Here is an 11991-nt window from a genome sequence, read left to right on the forward strand (position 1 = left end):
ATCTTGTGTCAGCCGTTGTGTGTATACTTTCTGAGAACATGGTCTCCCAGGAGAGCGTTGCCATTGGCTCAGTGGACCACTCCGTCTATTGCTTTCACTGTCTCTTCATTCCCAGCACAGTTGAAACACTGAATTGGTAACAGACATCAAGAGGTAGCACGTATGGCACGTAGTCATGATAGTATGGAGATGTTTACTGAGGATGCATCGGGGAGATTTATACATTCTCCGTGTCACTGATTCAATATATTTGACACAGTCGCTATGTCCAGTAGGTGCCAATGCTTTTGTCATGGAGCAACACTGCCACTCAGGGGCACACATCACAACTTTTCTACAGGAGAAAGAAATATGAATGGTATAAATCTGAAGGGAAAAAGGACATGGTGTAACTGGTGAAAAGTATGTCCTTGTATTCATCTTTATTGATTCTCTATGTTATACTTTTAATAGCATCTCACAAAGCACAGTTCAATTTGAAAACAACTTTCATAAAAACAGAATTCAGATCAAGATATTGGATGGAATTCGTCAAAAATGTTTGGGTTCAAAATCAAACTGGAGAATACTTGTTTTACTTGCCAAACCATGTCCAATGTAGCTGATTATACATGCATTGTTAGTGATAACAATTGAACCAATTTAGAGCCGCAGAAATGCATGAGTCTATTACCTTGGGTCTTAGCTTTACAGTATAACAAGGAAAGTGCTCTATGCTTTGTTGGCAAAAGCTATTCTATGAAGTTTCAGTGCTAAAACAATTTGGTTTTGTCAACTCAGACAAGACACAGGCAATGAAACAAAGTGCCTTAACCCTTTGTAGGCAAACAGGGTATAAGAAACCTATTGAAACTAAATGGAACCAACAGGAAAAATACAAAGTTTTCATTGACATTTAAGTTGTTTTGATCAAACTAAAGTTCCTACTTCATAATTTACTCGCTTTCTCTCTCTCTCTTGTTTAACTGGTGCCTAGCTACTCGTCCTCATGGTGCTCACAGAAATCATGGCAACAGACAGTTACCATGGTGATAAATGTCATGAACTCTTGGAAGTCCAATTCCGAGTCTCCATCCGTGTCCAGGCTCTCCATCAAACTGTCCATAGTGGCCTGGTCCTTCACTTGCTGAGGGCAAAAACAGTAGATAAGATATGGTCATATTTGATTGGCTAAAGGTGCATTCTGCAATATTTACGGGTGGTTTATGGTCATTTCACCCATTGATTCTAGAATAATAATGTACGAAGGCCTCATGAGCTTAGTGCAACAAATTCTGTAAAATGACATGATTTATTGATAAATGCACATACGCTGTAAACATAGCCTAGATCCAAACCGCATGTTCAATTTAAACAACAACATATTAAATATTGTAGTGAAAATGTGGTAGTGATATACTCACCCCTGTAAGGGCTGGTAGCTCCTCATTGATCAAGTCTTTCAGTTCACTTTTCTTCAGTTTGTGCTTGTCCCCTTCTTTCTCTGCATACTTATGGAACACCTCCATGATGGTGGCCAGTGAACTCTCCAGATCAGTCATTGTGGTTTGTAATGCGATCTACAACGTAGAGCAAAAAAGCATTTCATCTCTAGGCCTAGCATGTGACATAAACAACAGGGTCTTAATTCATTTGTTTGCTACAGCAGGGAAATAGTCCTGCAGCAACAGGAAATATGAATTATTATGGGGATAATAACCAAATGGACATTCTTTTGCAGGGGTTGAAACAGTTCTCATCAGGGAAAATCAAGTCTGAAATTTCAAAGTGGAAATGACAAACTTCCGAAGTATTTTTAAACCTCAAATATACTGCAAGTTTGACGTTTCCTTCGTTGGAGGAACCTGCAAACAGGGTGATAAAACATGAAGATCCTACACCTGTAAGCAGTCATGTAACTTAAATACATCAGATGATGACATTCTATCTCTCAGACCTCTCTCTCAACAACAACAACAAAAAAGGGCAGCACAGTGATTAGCGGGGAGTAATGAAGATACTCGTACAATTTAAAATAACCTTTTAAGCCTGTCATTACACTATACAAATCCCCAAATCAAAGTCCATGAACGAATGCCTCCAAACAGCACATACAGTAGAACATCTTGACTTACCAGTGAGTCTCGGACTGGAACAAAGGTGATTTGCGGATGAGAGTGAGTAGTGGCTGTGGAGGGACAAAGAGTATAGGCTTTTATAGTTGGTGTGGGGAGGGCCTAGTGCCTCTGGTCAACCACCCTACCAGTCCAGCACACTGACCAATAGGCTCTTTTTCACCCTCTCACTCCACTGTATTCTCACCCAGAATTCACCATTGTTGTCTATGCCAGTCTTTTACCATGTTATAATGGTCAATTTACAGTATTGTTTGAATACCATTCTTTTGTATGACATTATGACATTGAGCTGAATTTGTGGATTTGAGCTTCCAGGTTTACAACTGATGTGTAAGAAAGGGATATCACTAGATTGCACTATATTATAATAGGCTTTGAAAGCATTGTCCAACGAATTAGGCAAAAAAAACAAAGAGGACTTTCACCCACTCCCCCTATGAGCCTTCCTAACCTCTTTACCTGTGATTGTGAAGAGGATTTTCCATGCATGGCCATTTGTATTGATCTCTTAGACTTTAGGACCTTCTGGTTGCCACAATCCCCACCAACCTTTTGTCTGAGACAATGTCCTGTTTCAGAGGAAATGGATGGTTGTGCATGTTAATGAACACATTTCTTTTCACTTGTGGAGTTGGCCAGACGTGTGCCCTATACACCCCCTGACTACTAAGTAGGCACAGCCATTCATGTCAAACTCATGTAAAAAAATAAAAAAAATAAGTGAAATATGCCGTCGTGTTTCACCATTATGAATAGATGCCTGAACTGTAGGAATGATAAGTGTTACAGTTAACTAGAGCAGAAATAGGAGGGCTCGGATTTAGTTGATTTACTATTGAGCTAAGACTTCCAAATGTGAGGTGTCCAAAGTGTAGGTATGCATAAACTACAAAAAGCTTAACCCACAGTAACAACATAATCCCTTACCATTTCATTAAAAGAGGTTGAAAAATGTTTTGATCAAGTTCCAGAACACATTGAATTCCTGTTCTACTGACTTCACCCTCCCACGAACTCCCTCAACTCTCTGGCCAGCATCTGTTTTGCATTCTTCTCAGGAAGCGTTCGGGAGAAAGTGCTTTTTGCTTCATGATAAATGTTTCTTTGTCTCTTCCGAAATATATTTTGCATGCTTCTGACAACAGTTGACCATTGTCCACTGAAAACAGTTGTTCTTGTGTGAAGAAAGCAGCGTTGCTTGCTTTGAAAGACTGTCTATAGTCATTGTAGTCAGATGATTATATAAACTGATCCAGTCAAATCCATGATCTATCATTTTCATACCTCTTCTCTCTCTAACTCATTAATTAAGCATAAAACAAACTACGCTCTGGAAAATGCTATTGGTAGGAGGTTGAGTTTTTCTAGATGATTTCAGCTGAGCTCAGAGAAAAATCCACCCAATACCGAACAATCATCTGATCATTTCATATGCACTCTATCCAATGACCCGACAGGACTGTTGGGCAGGTAGGTGATAGAGTTGTCGACGTGACGCCGAGCTGAGAATAATCTCTCTCTCTCTCTCTCTCTCTCTCTCTCTCTCTCTCGATCCTTTGAGCACAAACAAATCGGTGTAATGATGAATGCATGATTATTTCAGTGTATCACGTATCAAGTAAGAGGATTCATACAGATCAAGATGAAGAGTGTTGTGTTCCTATTGGGTCTGATGGACTTGTGACTTCCCATCTTGAAGAGATGCATATGATGAGGCACGGTGGTGGGGGATGCTGGGATAGTAGTGAAGACACAACAGACAGGGCTCTGTAAAGACTAGCCAAGCAACCAATCACATGCTCCCATTGACTAGTCATCTCAGGGCAGGAGTTGTAGTACCAGGATGTGAGTATGGCTGTCATTCCTTGTCCACATCGGCTAGCTATCCATCAATGTCTTTAATATTACTATTGATACTGGTGTTAACCTAACCCCAAAACTGGATTATATGGCTTGGAGATGTTGGTAGACAGATTTGTTATACTTGTGGCTTAAAGCAAAAGTCCTTAATTGAAACAATAAGAAAGTGCTCACCCCACCTCTATTATGGAAAAAGCTTTTATTTTTTTTATTTTTACATCTTACAAGTTAAATAACTCTTAAAATGTTTATAAAAACATTGTCTCACTGTAACTCTCCAAAAGAGAGATGTCACCTTTTGTAGAGTGAGATAATGCGGTCTCCCTGTGTTTTGCTGTAACCATGGCTACAGGTCAGAGCCTCTCGCTGAGTTGAAAAGGTTTGCCAAGTGGCTGACTCATCCCTGGCAGAGTGTAGGGAGCTCTAGTGGTCTGGACACTGACTGGGGGAGTAACCAGGGGTAGAACTAAGAAAACAACACTGAGGTTTGGTAATCTCAGTATGTTCTCGTCTCTAGTGTTTGGTAATCTCAGTATGTTCTCGTCTCTCTCCTTCTCTCTCCTTCTCTCCCCTTCTCTCCACTTCTCTCCCCTTCTCTACCCATCTCTCTCATTCGCTCTCCTTCTCTCCCCTTCTCTACCCTTCTCTCTCCTTCTCTCCCCTTCTCTACCCTTCTCTCTCCTTCTTTCTTATTCTGTCCCCGTATCTCCACTTTTCTCTCTTCTCTCCTTCTCTTCCGTTCTCTTTCCTTCTCCAATTGGTAGATTTCTACTTCAACTGGGATATATGTATATTGCTTGTAAGTCATTAGCGCGGGGCTTTAGGTTAACAAGTTATTCCATTGATCCCCTTAGCTTACCATTTAAAAGCTCTACAGAAATGTAATGCTGGGCTCGTTGCCACAAGGTGGCACTCATGCTGTACATAGAGGACAAGTTTCAAGTTTCAAAAGACACACAAAAAAGTGATCAGTTTCAGTCATCATGTAATACCCATCAGATTGAAAAGACTATCAGATTTTTTTTGAAACGCACTGGTTATAATAAGGGTGAGGAGAGAAAGTCACATCCTGCAGGGAACACTGCTTTTATGAGAAGGAAGTGTAATGTTTCGTTCAACACACAAAGACACTTCATTTTCCTCCGGATCCAATCTGTGTTCAGGGACACCACTCCTCATCAACCTCTTCTAATTACATTGCATCTATTAACATATTTGATGTGTTCGACAGGTTATCATCAAGTCCCAGCGCCAGCGTTTGCACAGATAAGTACTGCGTTTCACTGGAATTGAGATGCGAAAAGGTTGAGGAAGGTTATGGACGATCCATTCTGCAAAGTAATTAACTGAATATGGTGAGGGAATTTGCCAGCAGCAACTCCCAGAACATTCCCCTCTGAAGTAAATAGATATCTGGGATTGGTCCATTCATTATATGATAGGAGCTGGATGAGAGTTAGATAATGATAATAACGTTATGGTATTCACCACTAGAGGGAAGTAACTTAACACTTTATTTGGTAAAGAAGTTGTGACTTCAGCTCTTGAATGCTTGGCATACCCACGTACAGAACACCCATTGACTGGTAGTAGGCTCTTTTCAGAAGTAGTAGACCCATCTCAGAAGGTTTGTGACAGCCAATCAGATCGAGATGCATGCCATAGAGCGCGTTCCTCTGCACATGTGTCGCTGTCGCATGCCAGATCTTACAAATGCCTGGATAGGCATTTTACCTATCAACGCGACCAGTCACTTTCCGCCAACTCAGATGTTGCATGCATCAGTCAATGGTCACATGCCACATCATCGACTGTTCAATCGGGCACCAGATTGCGATAAAATATGATGTGATTAGCTGAAACGTAAAATACCTTATCCAGGCATGGTAAGATCTAGCATGCGTTAGCAACGCCTGGTCAGAGAGACACACCCACCATCTTCTCAATGTCACAAGTTGTCCTTATGATGAGATAACTGTGGGCCAACTTGGAGTCTTCACACTTGATATATAATATTCCATTTGGCAGACTCTTTTCTCACTGTCACGCTCACATACATTTTAACATATGGATGCCCCAGCGGGAATCAAACCCCTATAACCCTTGGCGTGCTCTTAACCCTTGCACCATGCTCTGCCGACTAAGCCACACAGGACCACTTGCACTGCCACTGACCCATTGACTGGTAGTCATCATCACTGTGACTATATGAGACAAATACCGGGCCATACTGATACTCTATCCACCTTGGCAGTTGTCTGAGGATTGGCCGATGACACCCACACTCTGAATTAGCTACGAACTGGTAATTGGCCTTCTTCCTGAGTGCCTCTCAATACATCACATAGTAATCATGAGAGAGCCTATATCCACCAATCCTATGTGTGTGATCCAATGCAACTCTCACTGAAAGTAGGACAGGGGTCAGGGGATACAATCCCCACCCACAATCTGCTTCATCTTCATCCCCACACAAAGAAAACACCCAGATGGACAGACATCCCTGTTGGCCAACATTGTAAGTGTACTACATTTATTTGACTCTTTGCAAACTGGAATCCACATATCCTGAGGCTGCATTCATTGTAGCTGGGGATTTTAACAAGGCTAATCTGAAAACAAGACTCCCTAAATTGTATCAGCATATCGATTGCGCAACAAGGGCTGGCAAAACCTTGGATCATTGCTATTCTAACTTCCGCGACGCATATAAGGCCCTCTCCCGCTCTCCTTTTGGAAAAGCTGACCACGACTCCATTTTGTTGCTCCCTGCCTACAAACAGAAACTAAAACAAGAAGCTCCCGCGCTGAGGTCTGTTCAACGCTGGTCCGACCAATCTGATTCCACACTCCAAGACTGCTTCCATCACGTGGACTGGGATATGTTTCGTATTGCGTCAGACAACAACATTGACGAATACGCTGATTCGGTGAGCGAGTTCATTAGAACGTGCGTTGAAGATGTTGTTCCCATAGCAACGATTAAAACGTTCCCAAACCAGAAACCGTGGATTGATGGCAGCATTCGCGTGACACTGAAAGCGCGAACCACTGCTTTTAATCAGGGCAAGGTGACCGGAAACATGACCAAATACAAACAGTGTAGCTATTCCCTCCGCAAGGCAATCAAACAAGCTAAGTGTCAGTAGAGAGACAAAGTAGAGTCGCAATTCAATGGCTCAGACATAAGAGGTATGTGGCAGGGTCTACAGTCAATCACGGATTACAAAAAGAAAACCAGCCCAGTCACGGACCAGGATGCCTTGCTCCCAGGCAGACTAAATAAAAGTTTTGCCCGCTTTGAGGACAATACAGTGCCACTGACACAGCCCGCAACCAAAACATGCGGACTCTCCTTCACTGCAGCCGAGGTGAGTAAAACATTTAAACGTGTTAACCCTCGCAAGGCTGCAGGCCCAGACGGCATCCCCAGCCGCGCCCTCAGAGCATGCGCAGACCAGCTGGCTGGTGTGTTTACGGACATATTCAATCAATCCCTATCCCAGTCTGCTGTTCCCACATGCTTCAAGAGGGCCACCATTGTTCCTGTTCCCAAGAAAGCTAAGGTAACTAAGCTAAACGACTACCGCCCCGTAGCACTCACTTCCGTCATCATGAAGTGCTTTGAGAGACTAGTCAAGGACCATATCACCTCCACCCTACCTGACACCCTAGACCCACTCCAATTTGCTTACCGCCCAAATAGGTCCACAGACGATGCAATCTCAACCACACTGCACACTGCCCTAACCCATCTGGACAAGAGGAATACCTATGTGAGAATGCTGTTCATCGACTACAGCTCGGCATTTAACACCATAGTATCCTCCAAACTCGTCATCAAGCTCGAGACCCTGGGTCTCGACCCCGCCCTGTGCAACTGGGTACTGGACTTCCTGACGGGCCACCCCCAGGTGGTGAGGGTAGGTGACAACATCTCCACCCCGCTGATCCTCAACACTGGGGCCAAAAAGGGTGCATTCTGAGCCCTCTCCTGTACTCCCTGTTCACCCACGACTGCGTGGCCACGCACGCCTCCAACTCAATCATCAAGTTTGCGGACGACACAACAGTGGTAGGCTTGATTACCAACAACAACGAGACGGCCTACAGGGAGGAGGTGAGGGCCCTCGGAGTGTGGTGTCAGGAAAATAACCTCATACTCAACGTCAACAAAACTAAGGAGATGATTGTGGACTTTAGGAAACAGCAGAGGGAACACCCCCCTATCCACATCGATGGAACAGCAGTGGAGAGGGTAGTAAGTTTTAAGTTCCTCGGCGTACACATCACAGACAAACTGAATTGGTCCACCCACACAGACAGCATCGTGAAGAAGGCGCAGCAGCTCCTCTTCAACCTCAGGAGGCTGAAGAAATTCGGCTTGTCACCAAAAGCACTCACAAACTTCTACAGATGCACAATCGAGAGCATCCTGTCGGGCCCACAACCGTAAGGCTCTCCAGAGGGTAGTGAGGTCCGCACAACACATCACCGGGGGCAAACTACCTGCCCTCCAGGACACCTACACCACCCAATGTCACAGGAAGGCCATAAAGATCATCAAGGACAACAACCACCCGAGCCACTGCCTGTTCACCCCGCTATCTTCCAGAAGGCGAGGTCAGTACAGGTGCATCAAAGCTGGGACCGAGAGACTGAAAAACAGCTTCTAACCCATCAGACTGTTAAACAGCCACCACTAACATTGAGTGGCTGCTGCCAACACACTGACTCAACTCCAGCCACTTTAATAATGGGAATTGATGTAAAATATATCACTAGCCACTTTAAACAATGCTACTTAATATAATGTTTACATACCCTACATTATTAATCTCATATGTCTACGTATATACTGTACTCTATATCATCTACTGCATCTTTATGTAATACATGTATCACTAGCCACTTTAAACTATGCCACTTTGTTTACATACTCATCTCATATGTATATACTGTACTCGATACCATCTACTGCATCTTGCCTATGCCGTTCTGTACCATCACTCATTCACATATCTTTATGAACATATTCTTTATCCCTTTACACTTGTGTGTATAAGGTAGTAGTTTTGGAATTGTTAGATTACTCGTTGGTTATTACTGCATTGTCGGAACTAGAAGCACAAGCATTTCGCTACACTCGCATCAACATCTGCTAACCATGTGTATGTGACAAATAAAATTTGATTTGATTTGATTTTTAAGTATACTTTCCTGTGTACTACAGCTCTATTTCCTGTGTACTTTAGTCTGATAGTACACTACCTGCATGGGCCAATGTTTTAATGCAAGAAACACATAGTGATGTTAACTAGTCCTTAACTATGAATTGCAAAGAAAGCAACAATGGGCCAATTTAGAGGGGGTTTAATTGTTGATTGGAGAACATGCAGATTGAAGCTCAGCTCAGTTGTAATTCAGACTTGGCAACAGTAGTGCTCCTCTATTTGTATACACTTGCAAATGAAGTAGCTCAGTCAGGAGACTTCTAGAAGTGACCAGGGACAGGAATAGCAACATCTACACACCTAGTTAGATTATGGGTCAGTGTACTAGCAGGGCTGGGCAGGGCTGGGGATGAGAAGTGTGTGTGTGTGTGTGTGTGTGTGTGTTGGCTAATCCTGTCATTCACACTCTCTACTAACTCTGCCAACTGCCTCAGTGAGACAGACAGTTAAAGTCGGCCAGGCCTAACACCATATGTGGGTATCCGGTCTCTGCCGGAAGAGACTCCAGCAGAAGAGACAAACAAACAAAACCATTTACAGTTAGATCTTTAAGCCAATTCCTACTGTGGAAGAAACGGAGGTCACATGACATCAGGCCACGTAGCTCTAAGGCTTAGCAAAGAGAATTACCAGAACTACACGGGGCAGCTGAGACTTGGGAACAAGTCCTGACTTGTTGTAAATTCTTTGCACAACACCAGAAGAATATCTACTGTGATAAGTGATTTCATCCATGGTCTTACACCTAGAGGCGGAGGCTGATTAGGAGAAGATAAGGTCTCATTATCATACTGTGATTAAAACGATAGCAGCCTCAGGTAGCAATGTGAACAGCCTTCACGAGTAGAGCCTTGCAGACCTTCTTTCTTCCTTAGATCCAGGTACGCAGCTATTCAGAAAAGGTTTGTAATAGAACTGGGCATCTGATTATGGTCATAGGAATTGGCTTAAAGAGGTAGGGTGTTTAAGGGTGCTACTGATAAATCAAAGAGCACCTTGATTAATTGCACTATTACCAACAGCCAGAAGCCTCTCTGAAATGGTTTTGAATTCATTCCAGTACAGCTACAGTGCCGAAAGCCAAAAATCCAAAAGGTAGAATTGCTTGGCTTTGTTACACAATAGATATGCCAAGAATTGCCACGTTATCTTTTTTTTAAACATTTTTTAAACTAGGGCAAGTTAGTTAAGATTTTGTATCTTCTTTACAATTGACGCCTGATAAATTACTATCAATTCAGCATCAATTTAGCTTAAAAATTGTGCTTAGTCAAAGCTTATCGGGGAGGAATGTTATGCCATTCTGTGCAGATCTACAGAGCTCAATAGCTGCTAGAACTGCTTTCCATACTGAACCATATGAGGGAACATATTTCATAGTAACGTATGGTGGTGGTACCCCTACAGTAACTCTGTAGCTTATTATACAGTACAATTCATTACTAGCCTCTCTCTACTACACTCCAATCATGTTGGACACACACACACACACACATTTTTGAGCTGAGCAATTGGACGGGAGGAAATGGCCATGTAGCATTTTTAAAGGGTGTGGTAGTTCTCACTTGGCATCACTTTAGTCTCTATAATAAGTCTGTAAAGTCCACTAGCTCTGCTAGAGGACAGATTTATCTGGCTTTATGAAGCAACTCCTTGCTTTAATGTTAGTTTAATAGCCTGGTCCAGTATCGTAGCATGCAGAGAGTGAGAGAGCACCACACTTTCGAAAAAGACAAGTGAAATGTGTAGTTTCACATGTGACTAGCCCATTTTCAAAAGTGAAATGGCTTAGATTGCACATGTGAAATCACATTTTCACATGCAGTAAATTTAGAGTTCACATGTTAACACCACCTTTTCTCATGTGGGAGGATAACATTTTTTCACCTCACATGTGAATTGCAATTTCACATATGAAAATTAACATGTGAAAATCGCAGTTTCACATGTGACATTGCAAGTTCAGATGTGGGGGTGAAATAGTGTTATTCTCCGCACATGTGACGAGCTTGTGTTAACATCTTGCAGTAGCAATGTTTCCACATGTGGAATTGCAAATTATGTAATGCCATTCTGTAAAAAGGCTACTTAGCCTACCTGAGTATAATAATTAAAGTGTGTTAAAAATAATGATTTATTAATTATTGTAGTCCTCCATGGTGATACAGTCTGAGGTCCAGAGCGCTCTGGAGCATGTTTCCATCAAGGATCTCTCTGCACTTCGCTCCATTCATCTTTCACTCAATCCTGACTAGTCTCTGAGTCCCTGCCACTGAAAAATATCCCCACAGCATGATGCTGCCACCACCATGCCAGGTGTCCTCCAGACGTGACGCTTGGCATTCAGGCCAAAGAGTTCAATATTGGTTTTATCAGACCAGAGAATCTTGTTTCTCATGGTCTGAGAGTCCTTTAGGTGCCTTTTGGTAAACTTCAAGCGGGCTGTCATGTGCCTTTTACTGAGGAGTGACTTCTGTCTGGTCACTCTACCATAAAGGCCTGATTGGTGGAGTTCTGCAGAGATGGTTGTCTTTCTTGAAGTTTCCCCCATCTCCACAGAGGAACTCTGGAGCTCTGTCAGAGTGACCATCGAGTTCTTGGTCACATCCCTGACCAAGGCCCTTTTCCCCTGATTGGCCAGCTCTAGGAAGAGTCTTGGTGGTTCCAAACTTCTTCCATTTAAGAATGATGAAGGTCACTGTGTTCTTGGGGACCTTCAATGCTGCAGAAATGTTTTGGTACCCTTCCCCAGATCTGTCTCTCAACACAATTCTGTCTCG

General features: G+C 42.9%; 1 protein-coding gene across 1 annotated transcript; it reads right to left on the reverse strand.

The window, feature by feature from the left end:
• Positions 1-389: 389 nt before the first annotated feature.
• s100b (S100 calcium binding protein, beta (neural)) lies at positions 390-2271 on the reverse strand. Its single transcript, XM_021571442.2, has 3 exons — positions 2115-2271; positions 1404-1559; positions 390-1126 (listed from the first exon to the last, which is right to left on the reverse strand). The coding sequence occupies exons 2-3, from the start codon at positions 1539-1541 to the stop codon at positions 977-979; spliced, it is 288 nt and encodes a 95-aa protein (XP_021427117.1). The 5' UTR covers positions 1542-1559; positions 2115-2271; the 3' UTR covers positions 390-976.
• Positions 2272-11991: the final 9720 nt, after the last annotated feature.

Source organism: Oncorhynchus mykiss, chromosome 18 (assembly GCF_013265735.2).
Source record: "Oncorhynchus mykiss isolate Arlee chromosome 18, USDA_OmykA_1.1, whole genome shotgun sequence".
Lineage (NCBI taxonomy): Eukaryota > Metazoa > Chordata > Actinopteri > Salmoniformes > Salmonidae > Oncorhynchus > Oncorhynchus mykiss.

Excerpts from the sequence above, each read along its gene's own strand:
- s100b (XM_021571442.2), bottom strand. The coding sequence starts at position 1,541 with ATGACTGATCTGGAGAGTTCACTGGCCACCATCATGGAGGTGTTCCAT. Across the intron at positions 1,127-1,403 it reads AGCTACCAGCCCTTACAGGG|CAAGTGAAGGACCAGGCCAC; the intron begins GTGAGTATATCA and ends TTTTGCCCTCAG.